Below are 22,338 nucleotides of genomic sequence, written 5' to 3'. Positions count from 1 at the left end.
AGCTGTTGAACTAATACCAAGTGGGGTTGCCTCAGCCTGTCATCCTTCCGAGGTCAGCAAAATGTGTACCAGGGTACTGAGTCCTCTCTCAAGGAGGTTGAAGGCAGGATTTGCACTCCGGCCGCCGTAAAACACCTCATTCCGTAACACACACAGTGGTTTGTGTCGGGATGGTGCTGAGGAGTCGTCCAAGGATCCAGCGTACGCTCCCATATATACATATATGACTCTCCGAGTGACCCCTATGTTGCTACCATCTTAACTCTCTTCTTCTTTACTCTCAAGCTCTGGTCCCTGGTCCTATCACTGTCTATTCTGCTGAAGACCTCTTTCACATTTATTTCCTCTATACCCTTCATTATCTTAAACATCTCTATAAAATCCCCTCAACATCTCCTCCTTTCTAATTTAGAAAGTTCTGTCTCATTCAACTGCTCCTCATAGCTTAGTCTCGCTAAACCCTGGAATTGATCTAGAATCCTTGCGCTAAACCCTCTCTATGGCCTATATCCTTCCTTAGATGTGCCGACCGAAACTCAACACAATATTCTTGATGAGGGCTCATGAAATTCTTATAGTGTTAACACTACCTCTTTTGATTTATAATTTATACAAATACAAACTAAAACCCGAATATCTTTATCTGTAGCTACCTGGCACATTGTCCTGTCTGCTTACTTCCTGTTTCTATTACCACCCCCCCCCGCCCCCCCCTCCCCAGATCCTTCTCCCATGTGACACGCTCCAAGATTGCCCCTTGCATTATAGAATCCATATTTTCAATATTCTTACCCATCCCCAGCACCTTACATTTATTTGTTAAAATGCATCTACAAATAATTTGCCCAATCTATTGAAGTACCTAGACTTTCCTGAATCAGATCACCCCCCTCCCTGCTATCTACCTTATACCTCCAAGCTTTGTGTCATCTGAAAATTTAGAAATCTGACTCTTGACCTTACGGTCCAAATCAATGATGTAAATTATGAATAATAATGGTCTTAGTACCGACTCCTGTGGTGCCCTCAGGAACCCTTGAGGTTTCCTGAGGTTCACTGATGTTCCCAACTACTTACATCCTCCCAGAGAGACATCCTACCACTCACACCATGCTTTGCTCCCTATCTCTACTCCAGTTTCCAATCCAGTTAACTACCTGGCCAGCTACTTCACAAGCCCTCACCTTGGCGAGCAACAATCCAATGTGGTACCTTATCAAATGCTGTCTAAAAGTCTAGATATAGAATGTACCAAAACTTGGCTTTCAAAATGACGTAATCCATCCCTGAATGTTCAGCCTCATGCTCAGAATCCCCTAGTAATGAGTATCAGGGTGACCGGATGTATATCATGTGTGCCATGTGAGGATCTTCACCAAAAGGTATGTCTTTCCTCACTAGGATATACCTGCATGAAACGACTCACAGAGCTTTTAAAGAAGCCTAAATACTTGGAAACATACCTGTGAGAAAGGGATGTTCCTCTGAAAATTAAGTTTAAAAGTCCATTTGAACCACAGATTTCGCACTAGCAAAGGCAGGTAGAAAGCGCCCGGCGACCCAACCCGAATCACTGTAAACGCAAACACAGCGCATACCCAAAATGCCTCGTTTAGCATTCATATGTCATTTTTGGAAGTCCCGTATTTTCCTGTGCTATTCCTCAATAGGCCCTATGCCATATCCCTCGCTATCCATCCTAGATTCCAGCTCTTCCATCTTTCAATGTCAAGCTTCTGGAATTTGTAAAAAAAACAAAAAAAACAAAACACCTTCAATCTTTCCCTTCCATTAACCATCCCTGATGTCCCATCCATCCAACCGCATCCTCAGCCTCTAGTCGAACCAAAGTCCCAATTTCTATCTCAATAACTTTCTCACTGTTGTTGTTGTTGTTGTTGTATAGTCCCAGACAGTTCTCTTGAACAAGTCCATGGCACGGAGCCAGCCGATCAATCTCCCAGGAGCGACCCGGAGATCCTCCATATCTAGGATGGTGTAACCCCGCCTTCACGAAGTCAGGGCCATGACAGAGTTAGAATGAGAGAAGGACAAGAGGGAAAGAGCCGGTCCATGGGGATTGGGGACCGATCGGCACTCTGACCGTCACCACGCTGCCCTGGCGGATCCGGGTAGCAGGGAAGAACGGGGAAGATTTGGCCCCTGACTTGCGTTGAGGGGGTACAACCAACACTAAGAGGCGTCCCTGATAGTTGTCTCACTGTAGTTTTATAGTATTGCGTAACACTTTTATTTTCCATTTTGGGTCTAGTGAATTATGGTACAACCTTGACTGGTAAATTAATAATACTAGTGAGGTACCCGTGCTATGCACGGGTGGGAGGCCAAAAGCAAACAGACAATGCAGAAACGGCGAATGCTAAAGCATGAAACCAATAAATTCCACATTCCTGTAGCACCTTCAGTCGCACGTCAGACATGGACAGCAAGTTCGTGAAGGACTTCCATGAAAAACGTACCCGTTCGCAAACAAACGGGTATGTTTGTTCCATACCCAGTCAATGGCGAATCTGCATATGGTGATCCGCGAATTCACGTTTAGAAAGTAGAAACCATCACGGCATGTCGTCATTCACTTGAACTCGATATCTCTTTTTTCATTCCAAACAGCATAACTCCAATCACAAATGAAATAACTAATATAAAAAATAACCTTTTAACAACATTCGTGACATAAACAAATATTTAAATCCTGATGTGAAGTTCCGTACGGTTGGGTGAACACAATTACGAATTCAAAATCGTAATTGTATTCACTCAATTCCAATCATCAATTGATACTTTAACAAAACGATTAACACGATTAACGTTTAACGATTTAACATTACGATTGAATGACGGTTGTATTTGGATATTATCAATCCCACGCATTGCCGTCATCTGTCCACTTCCGCATTCGCGGCAGGTTCATAATTGTCATCAAAATCTAAACATATTTGTAGAATTTCAATAAAACCCACGTCACTGTTCATATCGGTAAATATTATTCCATCGTGTTTGGAAAAACTGGAAAATTGGAAAACTTGGAAGATTGGAAAAATTGGAAAAACAACATAGCCTATTTTACTCCAGGGGGTCCCAGGAATACCTACCCAAAATATCGTTGCGATCGGTTCAGCCGTTTTTGCGGTACCTTCGAACGGACAGACGGACTGACATTTGGTGAATTATAGTAAGATTTGACAGACATCATCAATGTCGACCTGGTCTGCTTGGGATAAGGAAAGTGATGAAGCGGTCCATATTATCTCCTTTTCATGGGTCCATATTTTCCTTTTCCACTACAATGACTGTCCAGTTGGATTCAATATGAGATAAGCTTTAATGTTAACCTTTGCCCCTAATCTCAGGTGTCCTTTTGTCCTTAACCTGAGCTCCAAAATAAAAACACCTACCGATAGTGCAGATGATGCCCGTGTTCCGCGAGACAAATGGTTCAACGTCAATGTCGAGGAGGCACAAGTGGCTCATTAAGTCATGAACATGATGGTGATGGTGGCCATGGTGGCCATGGTGGTCACCATGGTGGTGTTGGGTAGCAGCCATGATGCAATTACAGATGCTGATTTACCTGTGTTGAGAAGAAAATAATAACAAAAACAGATTAAAGTGTGATGTGTAATCATTCACCATTGATCAATTTGCGTACATGGTATATTTTACACAATACACATTTAAACATCCTCGTCCTATTAAATCTCTACAAGATCAATGTGGTGATGCTAAAGATCCCCCTGCTGAAACCAATTTTATGGAACAATACATGGCTCCATCTCTTTATTATGTATGCAAATATGGGAGGTTATCTTTTGAACAATTCTCCCCTCCTCCCCCAAATTACTCCTAAATACCCCATACATGCTCCTTCCACTCCTCCTCCTACTTACCTCCATCTCCTCCAAAAATGATTCCTTCCCTCCCCACTCCTCGACCCTCTTTTCTTTCTCCTAGCATCCTCCAATTTTTATTCTGCCATTTTATCCTACCTATCTTGAATATGTAATACATAGATTTCCCCAAAGCAGAATTTAAAAAATCCTTTCATTCACAATTGTCTAATTTTTACATCTCTCCTCTGGTTTAGCTCCCTTTGCCTTCTCAACCACCTGACCCTCCCTAACAACTCCAGGATGTACACGTTCTTCCAGTAACCCTGTCCTGGTTAGACTTTCAAAATCAAGGCTGATTGCACACCAACTTTTGTTAATTGCTCCTCTCATATGTGAAAGTACCGGTACCTTCCTGGGCTTCAAAGTAGGCATGCACCACCATCTCATATCATTCATATTCTTTCCAAGAATCTTCATTTTCCCCCATTAACCCTTTCCTAACCCAACCTCCTCCCCTCTCCTCTCTTTTCACATTTATTAATCCCCTTACTTATTGGGTCCAAGAGTTGCCCTACTGTCAGGTCATACTCACCACTACTTTGCTCGGCCATGAGTCTCAATCTTTTAGAAAACCAGAGGGCCTGTTGGTCCATTTGACCAAATCTTCATTGGTCTTCACTGCCGTGTAGCATACCTGCCCGCCTTACTCAGGGGATAGTCTTGGTCCTTGGAGTCTTTTGGGTATTTTGGGTCTTCAGAGTCTCTTGAGTCCTCGGGGTCTTTTGGGTCCTCAGGGTCTTTGTGGTCATCTGGGTCTTCAGGGTATTTTGGGCCCTCTGGGTATTTTGGGTCTTCAGGGTATCTAGGCATCTTTGGGGTTTTAAGGATGTTTGGGGTCTTAAAGGGTCTTCAAAGATATCGATCTTTGTCTACTAAAGTAGTAGTCTACTAAAGGGTTAAAGGGTACATTTCAATAGTACACAAGTATTTAATAGACTACCGGTACGTAATTAATAGACACGAAAGGTATGCCTCACACACACACACACACACACACACACACACACACACACACACACACACACACACACACACACACCTCATCCATTTATAGTAGATATTGGGTATTAAAATAACAATTATTTCAAATACAAATGGAGACTACAGGCACAGTGATAAAATTAATGAAGCACTTGCGGTTTAAACCTCCTCCCTCTCCTCGTTGTTCCCAACTCCAAAAGGTGTATTTTATTTCAAACTCGGTGAGCCATGGACAGAAGTTATGAGCCTTCACCAACGAACGTGGACAGAAGTTATGTTTTATTTTGTCTGTCTGTCTGTCTGTCTGTGTGTGAGCAGGATATGTCTAAAAGTTATGGATGGATTTGGGCAACACCAGGTAGATGCGTTGGGTAGGTGACAAACAAGCCAATTTGAATTTGGTTCATGTCCGGATCTAGATGCGGCCTATCGGTGGATACAAAACGCAAACTGTTCAGCCTGGCGGAGGTGTGCGCTCCACCAAGTGCTATTCTAGTTTATTTATGTATTTTTTGCATACAAAAATATAGGTTCATGGAGGAGCACCTGCATCAGTGGGCAGCAGGTGCACAAATTGACAGAAGAACAAACGGGAATACGGAGACAAAAACATTGCACAATATTTGACGAGTGAAAGAAAGGAAAGGAGTACGAGTGAGTCAACAAGAGTGGAAGAGAGCAAGGGTGGCTCTGGGAGATAGCATGAAGTGACAATGAGCCAGAGTAGTTCCCAAAAACAAAAGAATAGAAGGATGAAGGAATGGAGGTGAGTGTTCAACTTAAAATTGGGGAGGGTAATCAGGTGTGGGATTCTGGAAGATTGTGTATGACCTAGATGGGCTGAGGGAAGATAGAGGGATGAGAAGGTAGAAGGGGTGAGGCCAGAAGTGAGGCGATAGAAACCCGGGTCCACCAACCTGCTGGCAATGGGCGAGTGGCGGACCGCTTGGGACTTGGCCCCTTGCCGAGATGTGCCACTGACACGGAGAGCCTTTCACTCGATTGCCTCCAGGAAACAAGCAGCTGCACCAGCCAGAGTAGGAACCAAAACTGCATGATATTTCAGTTGAGGTAACGAGCATCACACACCCTGTATAATGAGCTCTGAGTGGCTCAAATTAGGATTCTCTGGGGAGAATACCAAGGTATCATCGTGTCTTATAAGCCAGTTTTGGCAATGTGATCCATCCAAAACAGATTGTGACAGATTGTGTGTTCGACAAACTCCAGGGGCTGTACCTCTTCCTGGATTTGGTCAGGGAACTCGACTGGGGTATTGGGGTCGGAGAAGGGGAAGTTTGAAAGGACCAATCCTTGTGGACGGAAAAAACTGAGAACACGGAACTTTCCTGCATTGAAAGACATGTTACATTGACCAAAGACTTTTCCTTGGTACAGAAGGGTCATCTCAAAATAGTACAGAGGATTATCTAGGCCTCTAGGGGAAGCGGAGTGGTCATTCATTTTCATCAAGAATAAGGTCAGTCCCCAAAAGCTGCTCGCAGCACATCATCCTCAAAAGGGACATCTTGAGATCGAATGCCATCAAGGGAATGGGCCTCTGAGTACCATTAGCAGTCAGATTCAAAAAGCAAGGATAGCAAGGCTAATGGTACTCAGAGGCCCATTCCCTTGATGGCATTCGATCTCAAGATGTCCCTTTTGAGGATGATGTGCTGGAGCAGCTTTTGGGGACTGACCTTATTCTTTAGGGTGCTGGCTTGGGATCCTAGGATCCTGGGTTCGAATCCCGGGCGATCGCTGAATTAACACCAGGGGGGTTGACTCAGCCTGTCATCCTTCCGAGGTCGGCAAATTGAGTACCAGCTCACTGGTAATTCCCTGTGTGTCGCAAGGGGCGACCAACAGGGTTGGCGCCAGGAAGGGCATCCGGCTGTAAAACATTGCTTCAAAAAGGGGACCAAGGTGCCCGAAAAAGGCCAACCCCCTGCTCTGCGGGGAAAAATGGCCTCTAAAGGTGGTTCATTTGGATAGATCACCAAATTGAATGATTTGAGAGCCCCCAGACTCAAAAAGCGGACGCTGTAAAAGATTACACAACCGGACCTGGTAACATGGCCTTTTCCCCAATAGGAGTCCATACATGATACTAGTTTATGAACATCCCATCCAACTTGACAGATTGCCCGAAGATTTAAGATCATACTTCATTTCTCAAAGCCACCGATATTGGACCTAAATGGATTTGACACCTGCAGATGGCAATTCTCATCCACTACCCCCCTTTCCTTCTTCACACCGTCCGTTCCCCACAGAGCCAGAGGACGAACGCCCTTTTCCATTTCGGGAGTCATCACTAAAAGCAAAATTCAATCTCGGCCTACCTAATCGAATGCTATGTAGTTAAAGGATTTGAGAGCCCCAGACACTTGGACAATCTTGGAAGTTTTAATATGAATCTCGGGGCTACTATAAACCGTAGTCTTGGTAGGGAGTAGGTAACACAAACAGACAATGAAGAAACACCTTGATTTGAGGTTCACCTGAGTGCCAGTCACCTTGTGCAGCAGATACTGGATGCTGAAAAGGCTTTTCTTGCTATGTTGCTTTCATAATAGAATTCTCATCCACGATTTACCGAAACACGTTACGTCACAGGATAACATCCAGTCCTGGAGAAGACCTCGAGGCCTCCTAGGCCCATTGAGGCTTTCTAGGCCCATATGGTCCCCTCATTGAGGCCTCCTAGGCCCATATGGTCCCCCCATTGAGGCCTCCAAGGCCCATATGGTCCCCCCACTGAGGCCTCCTCTGAAACCAGACTGGGAAACTCAATGAAGTGGCATTTGCTGCCTCATGGTGCATATTTTCAGATAACGATGTGAAGATGTTACCGATTAGACTTTAGTTTAACTTTCAGGTCAACTTTAAAAGTTTACTAGCGGAGAGCAAGGCCAACATTGGATGTGTCCAAACTGGAGCGGTGATGGTCAGGTCTTACGGGCCGCTACTCTCCTGGCAAGTGTAAAACATATGGGCCGAGCAAGCCAGGGGGAACAAAACAACTGAATGTTAATAATGTTTCATTGAGTCACGATACACTCATTCTTAAGTTATTCATATTACTCATGCATGGAAATACATTGACGTCATACTGCATGCTAAAACAAATATGTTTTTTCAACTTCACCTTGATTTGTTTACCTTCCAGACAAGACAGCCACAAACAATGATGACCAAGTCTCAATATCTACCTTATAAGGATTAATTTTTCGAGCAAAGTTAACGGCAGTGCGGGTAACGAGATATCGAAGTGCTCCTTCTATTTATATACTTATCCGGTTGCAAAGGACCCAGGAGTAACTTCATACCCCAGCTATTGGGGGTATGAAGTGCAGGGGTGCGTGCAGGTCCTACCATTTTGGGGGCATAAACCACTCGCTTAGTATCCAGGAACTTAAAGGTAAATGTGGAATTATGCTGAAATTACTGACAGAATGGACTTTGACTTGGCTACAAAAAACTAAAATACTAGACTCACAGGTATACACACAAGACACAAACACAAAATAGAAAGGAACTCGGGAGAGCGCAAACCTCCGCCAGGCTGACCAGTTTACGTTTTGTATCCCACTGATAGGCCGTATCTGGATTCCGACCTGAAACAAAATCTAATCTGCTTGTTCTTGTCACTTACCCAACTCATCCACCAAATTTTGTCATAAGTCGTCCACAACGTTTTGTGATATCATGCTACATATCGTTTTTGGCCATATCACTCAATGGTAAAGAATCACTTTAAAATTCTCAGATCCAGATCAAGATCCGGATCTTCACGAAAATGTAATTATTTCGTCCTTGTCACATCCACAACTTCCACACCAAATTTTGTCCGAATCCGTCCACAACTTTTTGAGATATCTTGTTCACAGACAAACAAACAGACAGACAGACAGACACCGGTGAAAACATAACTTTCATCCACCTTCAGTGACAAACCGAGAGTGCTTTCCAACCAAACTTTCATTGTTAACAAAGCAAGTTATAGATGCCTTATTGCTTATCCTGGCATTGTGCAAACAGTGATCGCTTACTTAATGTTCCTGTTACATACAGTACATTCTGTGTGCAGCACGTGGCTACTGGTTTGCATCATTGCTGGGGGCGTGGCTTGCCGCTCATACAGTGCCCTCTGTAGGTTAGAGCAGGAATTTGGAATTTGTTCAGGGTCCCGGAGATACACTTCATGACCAAAAGTATGTGGACACCCGAACATCGAACATCTCATTCCAAAAGCATGGGCATTAATATGGAGTTGGTCCACCCCCCCCCCCCCCCTTTGCTGCTATATCAGCCTCCACTCTTCGGGGAAGGCTTTCCACTAGATGTTAGAAAATTGCTGCGGGAATTTGCTTCCATTCAGCCACAAGAGCATTAGCGAGGTCGGGCACTGATGTTGGGCGATTAGGCTTGGCTCGCAGTCGGCATTCCAATTCATCCCAAAAGGGTTCAATGGGGTTGAGGTCAGGGCTCTGTGCAGGCCAGTCAAGTTCTTCCACACCGATCTCGACAAACCATTTCTGTACGGACTTCACTTTGTGCACGGGGGCATTGTCATGCTGAAACAGAAAAGGGCCTTCCCCAAACTGTTGCCACAAACTTGGAAGCACACAATCGTTTAGAATGTCATTGTATGCTGTAGCATTAAGATTTCCCTTCATGGAAATAAGTGGCCTTGCCTGAACAATGAAAAACAGCCCCAGACCATTATTCCACCTCTATAAAACTTTACAGTTGGCACTATGCATTCGGGCAGGTAGCGTTCTCCTGGCATCCGCCAAACCCAGACTCGTCCGTTGGACTGCCAGATGGTGAAGCGTGATTCATCACTCCGGAGAACGCGTTTCCACTGCTCCAGAGTCCAATGGCGGCGAGTTTTACACCACTCCACCCGACGCTTGGCATTGCGCATGGTGATCTTAGGCTTGTGTGCGGCTGCTCGGCCATGGAAACCCATTTCATGAAGCTCCTGACGAACAGTCGTTGTGCTGACATTGCTTCCAGAGGCAGTTTGGAACTTGGTCATGAGTGTTGCAACCGAAGACAGACGATTTTTACGCGCTACGTGATTCAGCACTCGGCGGTCTCGTTCTGTGAACTTTGGTGGCCTACCACTTCGCGGCTTTGCTGTTGTTGCTCCTAGACGTTTCCTCTTCACAATAACAGCACTTACAGTTGACCGGGGCAGCTCCATCAGAGCATAAATTTGACGAACTGACTTGTTGGAAAGGTGGCATCCCATGACGGTGCCACGTTGAAAGTCACTGAGCTCTTCAGAACAGCCCATTCTACTGCCAATGTTTGTCTATGGAGATTGCATGGCTGTGTGCTTGATTATATATACCTGTCAGCAAGAGGTTTGGCTGATACAGCCGAATCCATTAATTATAAGGGGTGTCCGCATACTTTTGGTCATGTAGTGTAGCTTGCATACTCTTCACGAAGGACACCATGGGATCTTTAATGTCCACCAGGTAATGTCGGCAGACGGGATGCCCGGTTTAATGTCAATCCGAGGGATGGCACACACATTGATGAATCAGCCTGCCTGCCAACCACCACAATGACATTTGCATCTGGGTCAGGATTGGAATCCAGGCTAGACAGATTCAAGGTGAGCGTTCGTACCTCTCGGTCTAGGCTGTCAGTGTCCTGCCAGCCCAATGAAGTGATACTGGCAATATTTAGACAATAGAGGCATGCTATCTCATCGCATGACTTTACTCCATGATAATGCTCACCCCACACAACAAATGTGGTCACTCCTCGAATGGATATGCATTGGAAAGTGCTAAATAATCTCTCATACAGTTCAGATTTGTCACCTTGTGATATTCATCTCTGTGGACCACAAACGTTTTAAGGTGGCATCAAGTCTAAAATGATATCAAAGCAGGTGCCCTGAAATGTTTATGTAATAATACAAAATATTTATATGGCAACAAGGTGCTACCACATCAATGAGACAGGTGCATATGTGTAACATCTACCTCCTCCCTCCCTCATACTCCACAGATAGCATCGATGTTGCCAAAATCGTCCATTGGCAAAGAGTTTGCTGGGTGGTTTGGCCATTGCCTTCCCAGTCAGTCAATCAGGATAGGAGCATGTAGTGTGTGAAGGATTCCAGGGACAAGTCGCTGTCTGGCCACTCTGCCATAAAGCCCAGATCGGTGGAGTGTTGCAGTGATGGTTGTCCCTCTGGAAGTTTCTCCCATCTCCACACAGGATCTCTGGAGCTCAGCCAGAGTGACCATCGGGTTCTTGGTCACCTCTCTTACCAAGGCCCTTCTCCTCCGATTGCTCAGTTTGGCCGGGCGGCCAGCTCTAGGAAGAGTCTTGGTTGTTCCATACTTCTTCCATTTAAGAATCATGGAGGCCACTGTGCTCTTGGGAACCTTCAATGCAGCAGAAATTTTTTTGTAGGCTTCCCCAGATCTGTGCCTCGACACAATCCCGTCCTGAGCTCTGCAGGCAGTTCCTTCGACCGCAGGGCTTGGTTTTTGCTCTGATATGCATTGTCAGCTGAGAGACCTTATATAGACAGGTGTGTGCCTTTCCAAATCATGTCCAATCAATTGAATTTATCACAGGTGGACTCCAATCAAGGTGTAGAAACATCTCGAAGATGATCAAGAGAAATGGGAGGCACTTGAGCTAAATTTAAAGTGTCATAGCAAAGGGTCTGAATACTTATGTAAATGTGATATTTCAGTTTTTTCTTTTTAATAAATTTGCAAAACTTTCTAAAATCCTGTTTTCTCTTTGTCATTATGGGGTATTGAGTGTAGATTGATGAGGGAAAAAATGAATTTAAACGATTTCAGCATGAGGCTGCAACATAACAAAATGTGGAAAAAGTGAAGGGGTCTGAATACTTTCTGAATGCACTGTATATCGAAGACTATGTCATTTTGTCTTTCTGCACTGCCTTATGGGTAACAACTGACTGATGACGTGCAATCATTTCAGCACATGCCAACACCATCTATTTGAAATTAGTAACACTCAATATCGCCCATCGCTCAGCTTTTTAATTAATTTTTAAATGAAAAATTCAAGTATATATCCACGTTATTGAGACACCCAGTGCATATACATATTGCAATCCCTCCAAAACTCCATCGGTTGACAATCCCCTACAACTCCCATAATATAACAAAGAAAAATGAAAACACAAATCTGATCCTTCTCAATTAAAATGAAACAACTTTCCTCCTAAATACCAAATAATAACCATCTAGCCCTAATGCCAAATAACTCAGAAAACTTAAGCCTTTTTGATGACACAAGACTATCCATAATAATCAAAGAGAGTGCATGTCAGTCAGTGCGTCTCTTCGATAACTCCAAAATCATGAAACCTAGTGGCACAAAACTTTGCACGCATACTCCGGGAACTCCAAGGGGGTGCATGAAAGAAAAAAACAATTTTTCCATTGAGCGGTTTCCAATAAATATTTATGCCTCTGCCGACAAAGTGGCTGGAGGCATTATGTTTTCGGGTTATCCGTCTGTCCATCCTTCCGTCCGTCGGTCCGTCCGTACGTACGGGCTAAACTTCGTTTTACTCAGCATCCATATGTCCGATTGAGACAAAACTTTCAGGGTATGAGTGACACCCATGCAGAATGTTTTTATGATAATTGTGACATCATAGATCACGTGGTATGGCAGCCATCTTGGATTAAAATCAAATTATTAAAAAATTATTTCTCGGAAACAGCTGAATTGAAAAATTTGAAACTTGACACATTGTCAAGTACTCCCAATGGGGAACAAAATCATGATAATGATGACATCACAGGTGAAGTGGTATACCAGCCAAAAATGTTTTAATCGAATTCCTTATCCTAAATATCTGAAATTGCATGCACATGATCTATGATCCATTTGTATTCAAATATTAAATTTATGACATCATAGGTCGCATGGTTTGGCAGCCATATTAGATTGAAGGAAAATATTAAATAATTATATCTCTGAAACCACTCACCCTATCGATGCGAAATTTTACAAATATCTAACAGCACTGTTGCATGTAGTTTGAAAATGATGTCATAGGTCACGTGGTTTGGCAGCCATCTTAGATAGAAAAACGAACCTTATCTGATCAACACAAAACTTCACAAACGTGATCCCCTACCCATACATATGCAGAGTGATGGCACCTACGCATTGTGGGACTATGTGGAGGCATATTGGCAACACAGTCGCATTGTTCTAGTTTTTTAATTATTTGCGTTTAATCCAAGATGGCTGCCATATCACGTGACCTATAACGTCACAATTATCATAAAAACATTCTGCATAGGTGTCACTCCAACCCTGAAAGTTTTGTCTCAATCGGACATGTGGTTGCTGAGAAAAACGAGGTTTAGCCCATACGGACGGACAACCCGAAAACATCATGCCTCCGACCACCTTCGGGGGCGGAAAATCAAAAAAACAAACCTAGATTTCTTCAAAATGGCAACACGATTAGAACAGTACCGGGCAACCCCTGTTAGTCACCAATAACAACAAATCAGTTAACCCATTGTCCTCAATAATATAGTTTACCATTAAGGCAACACCAATATGCTATCAATAAATGCAAAATTATGATCATCTATATAATAATAGCGTAAGGACTCGACTTTGTTATCCCTTTTACGCTGCACCCAGTGACCAGATGCCCACGGCACTAATGGATTTACGATCTACGAACCGCGCTCTTTGTTTATCACGTACAGCCATACTCGAAAAATCTGAATTCGCCGACGTTGGGGCCCAAAAGCATCCGATTAACTGCCGATACGACGCCATCTTACGACGCCATCGTATTGGCGTCTGCTGGGCGAAGGCGAAGCAAGCCGTCCGCTGATTGGCCAGGCGAAGGCGAAAGCAAGCCGTCCACTAAGTGGACAATCCAGAGCATGCATTTGTGCCGGTGTCGGCGATCGTTGTTCATATACGCACTCTTCATTCTCATCTTTCTTCCTAACTCTTACTCGGACAAGCAAATCCCCTATGCCATCCATAATGGTACACTCTATCCATACACCACATCCTCCCTTCCGTTGATCTTCCACGGGTTTCGGCTAGTAAATATGAATGTTGCAAGTTCTGTTTATTAACAAAACCTGGTCATCTTTAACGTAAAATAATTACAATTAATTAATGTGCAAAAAGGAGAGGATGCTTGAACCACCGCACCCCCACCCCCTTCCTTTTCTCCATATGCCCCGCCCATTCCTCTTTCCATTGCAACCCTCACCCGAGTTACTCCTTATTCTTCCCCAACAACCCTTTTCCTCTTTGGTCCTAATATCCCTTTGAAAAACATCGATGCGTTTTCCACCCTCATCAGCCCCTCCCTATTTCCGTGATATGTAGATGTTCTCTTCCATATAAAAAAAAAACCCCGAGAATCTGACGTTTAACAAACAAACAGCAAAATTTGTCCACAAAAGGCAAAATGAGGTCATCAACGCCAGAGTACGTCATCGCTTAAACAGGTCCATCCTCAGAGGTTGCTTATTCGTACGGAACCTGTGGATGCTGGTTGCATCATTTTTCTGGAAGTGCAGCTGTGCCACTGATGCAGTGTCCCTGTCACCAGTAATCTGGATTAATTTTGTCGACCTCGGAAGGATAACAGGCTGAGTCAACCCACCTGGTGTTATTTCAACGGAACGACAGGGCCTCAAACTCAAGACCGTACCTGAGATCTTAAGCCAGCCACCGTAACCGTTAAACTAACACCAGGCTTACCTCAGGGGCGACTCATCTAGATTTTACCATCGGATTATCCCTCGAATACCTGGGAGCAGACCACTCGCGGAGTAGGGAGCCGCGACAGGCCAGGCCTGACGCCGCGAACGTCGTAGGCCCAAAGCTAGTACGAGTGTGGTATGTTTGGGCCTATGGGTGGAGGATTCGGAGGCAAAACGGGCGATTTTCGTCAATTTCTGACCCATAAGTTCTGTGTCTACTCAGGGCGATTTTGTCACCGAAGGAATGATTTAAGACCATTTGGGGCATTCGTTATAGGTTATATGAACGCATTAAATAATGACTACAGTGGAGTGGGAAAGTGATAACATCAACAAGAATATACAGAATGAGCATTGAAGAAATACCATTACGATTCGTGATGATTGATTCCAGACACGATTTAGCATCAGCACAAAATAAACTAGAACGGCACTCGGTAGAGAGCATACCTCCACCTGCTTGGCCATACGACCACGCAATGGTGAAGAATCACTTTTAAAATTCTACTAGCTGGATCCGGATCCGGATCTTCACCAAAATCGAATCGATTCTTCCTTGTCACACAAACAACCTGTCCACCAAGTTTCGTCCAAATCCGTCCACAACTTTTTGAGATATCCTGCTATGCATCGTTTTTGGCCCGATCTCCCAATGGTGAAGATTCACTAAAAGAATTAAATAATTCTCATATCCGAATCCATATTCAGATCTTCACCAAAATCGAATCGATTAGTCCTCGTCAGACACCCAACTGGTCCACCAAGTTTCGTCCAAATCCGTGCACAACTTTTTGAGATATCCTGCTATGCATCGTTTTTGGCCCGATCTCCCAATGGTGAAGATTCACTAAAATAATTAAATAATTCTCATATCCGAATCCATATTCAGATCTTCACCAAAATCGAATCGATTAGTCCTTGTCAGACACCCAGCTGGTCCACCAAGTTTCGTCCAAATCCATCCACAACTTTTTGAGATATCCTGCTATGCATCGTTTTTGGCCCGATCTCCCAATGGTGAAGATTCACTAAAATAATTAAATAATTCTCATATCCGAATCCATATTCAGATCTTCACCAAAATCGAATCGATTAGTCCATGTCAGACACCCAACTGGTCCACCAAGTTTCGTCCAAATCCATCCACAACTTTTTGAGATATCCTGCTATGCATCGTTTTTGGCCCGATCTCCCAATGGTGAAGATTCACTAAAAGAATTAAATAATTCTCATATCCGAATCCACATTCAGATCTTCACCAAAATCGAATCGATTAGTCCTTGTCAGACACCCAACTGGTCCACCAAGTTTCGTCCAAATCCGTGCACAACTTTTTGAGATCTCCTGCTATGCATCGTTTTTGGCCCGACCTCCCAATGGTGAAGAATCACTTTAAAATTATAGTAGCCAAATCCGAATCCGGATCTTCACCAAAATCTAATAATTTTGTCCTTGCTGCATCACTGCATCACTGCATCACTGCATCACTGCTGCATCACTGCTGCAATACGCTGCATCACTGCCAAATTTCGTCCGAATCTGTCCACAAATTTTTGAGATATCTTGTTCACAAACAAACGGACAGACAGGGGTAAAAACATTACCTTCATCCACATTTGGTGGCGGAGGTAATGATAATACATCAGAAAATGGACATGTAGCATGCTGGAGTAATAGAAAAAAATACTGATATTGTCGGAAAAGAGTAATTGTTCAATAGAAAATTAATTGATATATAGCATTGACTGAAGCCCTAAAGGTTGGAATGGAAAAGACTTCCTTGCTCTACTATGAATGGATGAGTTATGTGTGTGCATGTGAGGCATACTTTTTGTGTCTATTCATTACATACATCTATTAATTACGTACTATTGAAATGTACCTTTTAACTCTTTAGACTGCTGAGACAAACCCATTCGACCTTTGAAGACCCCTAAGATATTTAAGACACCAAAGACCCAGAGGACCCAGAGGACCCAGAGGACCCAGATGACCCAAAAGTCCCTGAGGATCCAAAAGACCCAAAAGTCTCCGACGACCCAAAAGTTCCCAAAGACCCAAAAGACTCCGAGCACCCAAATGACCCGAGAGTCTGGTAGGCAGTTATGCTTCAAGGCGGTGAAGACCAATAAAAATTTGGTCCAATGGACCAACGGACCCACTAGTCACTATAAAATAAATTGATGAATGAAAATCTGAACCAAAAATGGCCAGACAGAAAAGGACAGAATCACTGAGATCAAAACATGGCCTGTCAGCGAAGAGGGAATGACTTTGAACTGGGAACAAGATTCTATGGACAAAGATATTACTTCCTTGCTATAATGGATTGTGATTTAGCAATATGGAAACTGAGGGACGAGAAGCAAGTTTCGATGGAATTCTCCCAGGACTGCAGGAAAGAGATTTTGGCAAACTGTCCACATATCCGATAAGAACTCCAAACACACTACCAAGACTATGAGCGCGGACTTCGCAGGAATTTTGATGACAATCTGTGCAAGTATCTCCAGTTCCATTCGATCTTCATCACAAGGGGGGATGCACTACGTACCTGGCCGACACATTACCTTTAGGTGAGTCCCACTTCCCCGAGAAATCGATTAGTTCAGTCTTTATCTGGCTTGGTGTGGTGGAAGAATCAAAAAGTATCACCTTCTCACTGATGGGTTCAAGTGCTTCTTCCAGAAAGCTATTCACCTCGTGGAAATTCGGTCCAGATCATGAGACTAGTCATTCCTAAGCCATGAAGGTGATGACATGACCTCTCGTTAATGTGTCGATCAGATCATGACACTAGTCATTCCTAAGCCATGAAGGTGATGACATGACCTCTCGTTAATGTGTCGATCAGATCATGAGACCAGTCATTCCTAAGCCCAAAAGGTGATGACATGACCTCTCGTTAATGTGTCGATCAGATCATGAGACCAGTCATTCCTAAGCCATGAAGGTGATGACATGACCTCTCGTTAATGTGTCGATCAGATCATGAGACCAGTCATTCCTAAGCCATGAAGGTGATGACATGACCTCTCGTTAATGTGTCGATCAGATCATGAGACCAGTCATTCCTAAGCCCAAAAGGTGATGACATGACCTGTCGTTAATGTGTCGATCAGATCATGAGACCAGTCATTCCTAAGCCATGAAGGTGATGACATGACCTCTCGTTAATGTGTCGATCAGATCATGAGACCAGTCATTCCTAAGCCATGAAGGTGATGACATGACCTCTCGTTAATGTGTCGATCAGATCATGAGACCAGTCATTCCTAAGCCCAAAAGGTGATGACATGACCTGTCGTTAATGTGTCGATCAGATCATGAGACCAGTCATTCCTAAGCCATGAAGGTGATGACATGACCTCTCATTAATGTGTCGATCAGATCATGAGACCAGTCATTCCTAAGCCCAAAAGGTGATGACATGACCTCTCGTTAATGTGTCGATCAGATCATGAGACCAGTCATTCCTAAGCCATGAAGGTGATGACATGACCTCTCGTTAATGTGTCGATCTGATCATGAGACCAGTCATTCCTAAGCCATGAAGGTGATGACATGACCTCTCGTTAATGTGTCGATCAGATCATGAGACCAGTCATTCCTAAGCCATGAAGGTGATGGCATGACCTCTCGTTAATGTGTCGATCAGATCATGAGACCAGTCATTCCTAAGCCCAAAAGGTGATGACATGACCTCTCGTTAATGTGTCGATCAGATCATGAGACCAGTCATTCCTAAGCCCAAAAGGTGATGACATGACCTCTCGTTAATGTGTCGATCAGATCATGAGACCAGTCATTCCGAAGCCATGAAGGTGATGACATGACCTCTCGTTAATGTGTCGATCAGATCATGAGAGCAGTCATTCCTAAGCCCAAAAGGTGATGACATGACCTCTCGTTAATGTGTCGATCAGATCATGAGACCAGTCATTCCTAAGCCATGAAGGTGATGACATGACCTCTCGTTAATGTGTCGATCAGATCATGAGACCAGTCATTCCTAAGCCATGAAGGTGATGACATGACCTCTCGTTAATGTGTGGATCAGATCATGAGACCAGTCATTCCTAAGCCCAAAAGGTGTTTGGCGGCAGCCCACCGACCAACCAGTGGCCCAGTCTGCCCTTGGTATCTCTCAATGAAGACGACGAAAGGTAACATGGGCAACCTGAACAGATTACCAATTCCTGCCCTGCCTTGATCTCAGCTACCAGGTCCAACCGGCGAGTTGGGACTAGCACACCATAACCATGAGTCCATGACGGATCGACGGCCAGGTAACAACATTGCTCAGGTCACAATTAGAATGTTCGTTACCTTTCACAGAAGGTTATACACTGGTGTCCCTTAGGTGACTATCCCCATTAGATACAACCATAGCAACAGCTCAGAATCCGCTGAAAATATATATTATGCGAGGATTACAAACGGCGCGCCTTCCACGTTGAATTTAGTTATTTTTCCAATCACAAACCCTGATGTCCCGTTTCAATCCCAGCCATCTCTGACTAAAGCCGCTCTCACCTTCCTTGCTGCAGCAGCGACAGAACACGCCAGGCAATGAGACCCCGCGACCCGTCGCGTTTCTACCTTTATGTAGATATAAATAAACACACGCGCTGCTGTGCCAATTACATATACATTCGATACTGCCTCCCCCTGGGCGTATTCTTAGAGCGTGACCTTTCCCTGAGCCATCGCGATGCGCACTCATGGCGCATCCCAGAGACCCCACGGCCGGGGCTCGCTCGTTTGAATTTCTGCCGAGAACGGCTTTGACAGCCCGGCACGCGCTCCGTGGGATGCAGAAGGTTCGCACAGCGCCCAGTCAGTGTATAATCCCCCTACTCAATATAAGCATTCGTGTAAATAATGATTTCTACGAGGACAACTACAACAGACATCGCGTATGGAGTATTATTGTGGTGGTAACGCACAATTGCGCGTTCTGACGTCATTCCCGTCGTCCATGTAATACGTCATTCGTTTCGATTACAGTATAACACGGTGGTTACCTCAGTGACGTTCATCATTCCGTAAGTCCGGCTTCTGATTACTTTTGAGTGAATAGCTTTGTCAGTTCCTTGCATAAATCTAAACGAATGAGCCATTACTAATATGCCTTGCGGCCTGCGGTGTGGATGGAGCACTGACATACAAAACCGACGTCAACCCCTCCCAGTCCCACCGGAGTGGCAATGGCACACCGACTCGCACCGACATACGCAATGCGACAAACTGCCGCCAAATCGCCACAAGGCGGCGCTCGCAGGGAAGTCTGGATGGCGACGTCACTAGGGAACCGAAACGTGTATCGAGGGAAACCGAGATACCAACGGAGACCATCGGCATAGAGGATGAGGTTACCTGGATTCCAAAGTGAAAGTTCATCAGTAAATGAAAGAGAAGCCGAAATGACACCCAGGAAGATTCATTAATTGTGTAAAATGTGAATTAATCATTTAATGATCGAGGTTTCCGTTCACGTTCAGTAGAACGTCGATTCGATTTTGATTTATTTGTTTAATATAATTATGAACATCTCATTCGGAAGCATCTCATCTGTGGTCATTGTGTGAGGAGTGGTCATTACGTGAGGTGTGGTCATTGTGAGGAGTGGTCATTACGTGAGGTGTGGTCATTAGGTGGAATGGTTATGTGAGGAGTGGTCATTATGTGAGGCGTGGTCATTATGTGAGGCGTGGTCATTATGTGAGGCGTGGTCGTTATGTGAGGTGTGGTCATTCTGAGGAGTGGTCATTATGTGAGGGGTGGTCATTATGTGAGGTGTGGTAATTATGTGAGGAGTGGTTATTATGTGAGGTGTGGTCATTATGTGAGGAGTGGTTATTATGTGAGGGGTGGTCATTATGTGAGGAGTGGTTATTATGTAAGGGGTGTTCATTATGTGAGACGTGGTCATTATGTGAGGTGTTGTCATTATGTGAGACGTGGTCATTATGTGAGACGTGGTCATTATGTGAGGAGTGGTTATTATGTGAGGAGTGGTTATTATGTGAGGAGTGGTTATTATGTGAGGGGTGATCATTAGGTTCGGGGTGGTCATTATGTGAGATGTGGTCATTATGTGAGGAGTGGTTATTGTGTGAGGTGTGGTAATTATGTGAGGAGTGGTCATTATATGAGACGTGGTCATTATGTGAGACGTGGTCATTATGTGAGGAGTGGTTATTATGTGAGGGGTGGTTATTATGCGAGGGGTGATCATTATGTGAGGGGTGGTCATTATGTGAGGTGTGGTCATTATGTGAGGAGTGGTTATTATGTGAGGTGTGCTCATTATGTGAGGAGTGGTTATGTGAGGGGTGGTCATTATGTAAGGCATGGTCATTATGTGAGGACTTATGTGAGGGGTGGTCATTGTGTGCATGGTTATTATGTGAGGTGTGGTCATTATGTGAGAGGTGATCATTATGTGAGGGGTGGCCATTATGTGAGGGGTGGCCATTATGTGAGGGGTGGCCATTATGTGAGGAGTGGTTATTTTGTGAGGTGTGGTCATTATGTGAGGAGCGGTTATTATGTGAGGGGTGGTCATTATGTGAGGAGTGGTTATTATGTGAGTTGTGGTCATTATGTGAGGAGTGGTTATTATGTGAGGTGTGGTTATTATGTGAGGCGTGGTTATTATGTGAGGCGTGGTCATTATGTGAGGCGTGGTCATTATGTGAGGCGTGGTCATTATGTGAGGCATGGTCATTATGTGAGGGGTGGTCATTATGTTGAGGAGTGGTTATTATGTGAGGGGTGGCCATTATGTGAGGGGTGGTCATTATGTGAGACATGGTCATTATGTGAGGAGTGGTTATTATGTGAGGGGTGGTTATTATGTGAGGCGTGATCATTTTGTGAGGGGTGGTCATTATGTGAGGTGTGGTCATTATGTGAGGAATGGTTATTATGTGAGGTGTGGTCATTATGTGAGGAGTGGTTATGTGAGGGGTGGTCAATATGTAAGGCATGGTCATTATGTGAGGACTTGTGTGAGGGGTGGTCATTATGTGCATGGTTATGTGAGGAGTGGTCATTATGTGAGACGTGGTCATTATGTGAGGTGTAGTCATTATGTGCGGCATGGCCATTATGTGAGGCGTGGTCATTATGTGAGACGTGGTCATTATGTTAGGCGTGGCCATTATGTGAGGCGTGGTCATTATGTGAGACGTCATTATGTGAGGCGTGGCCATGTGAGGCATGGTCATTATGCGAGACGGTCATTATGTGAGGTGTGGTCATTATGTGAGGAGTGGTTATTATGTGAGACGTGGTCATTATGTGAGGTGTGGTCATTATGTGAGGTGTGGTCATTATGTGAGGTGTGGTCATTATGTGAGTAGTGGCCATTATGTGAGGAGTGGTCATTGTGTGAGGCATGGTCATTATGTGAGGAGTGGTCATTATGTGAGATATAGTCATTATGTGAGGCGTGATCATGATGTGAGGCGTGTATGTGAGGAGTGGCCAAGTATCATTAAGAGGAATGTCCATGGTGTGCTAACATTTAGAGGTGTGGCTTTCCTGGTATTGTTTTACAGCATCTCGACTTGTGGATGGCCATTGTCTAGGGCACTTTAAATAGTCCTTGATGTCTCCCAGTACTCTCCCCCCTCCCCCACCCACCACGCCAAGAATTG

The 22,338-nt window shown here is 44.3% G+C and overlaps 1 protein-coding gene across 2 annotated transcripts in view; it reads right to left on the bottom strand.

Moving 5' to 3' along the window:
* The window catches only part of LOC137434426 (pyruvate kinase PKM), a 47,464-nt gene extending 27,583 nt beyond the window's left edge, over positions 1-19,881 (bottom strand). Inside the window, exons 1-2 of one of the 2 annotated variants that reach the window (XM_078785522.1) lie at positions 19,699-19,881; positions 3,417-3,592 (exon numbers count right to left, since the gene is read on the bottom strand). In XM_078785522.1, the coding sequence (XP_078641648.1) occupies positions 3,417-3,567 (151 nt within the window). In that variant the 5' untranslated portion in view covers positions 3,568-3,592; positions 19,699-19,881. Of the gene's footprint in view, positions 1-3,416; positions 3,593-19,207; positions 19,503-19,698 lie in introns of those variants that run through there. The other variant, XM_068127404.2, reaches the window with a different exon arrangement.
* Positions 19,882-22,338: the final 2,457 nt, after the last annotated feature.

This window comes from Myxine glutinosa, chromosome 10 (assembly GCF_964187855.1).
Source record: "Myxine glutinosa chromosome 10, kmMyxGlut1.1, whole genome shotgun sequence".
Lineage (NCBI taxonomy): Eukaryota > Metazoa > Chordata > Myxini > Myxiniformes > Myxinidae > Myxine > Myxine glutinosa.
This window is presented reverse-complemented; position numbering and strand designations above follow the sequence as displayed.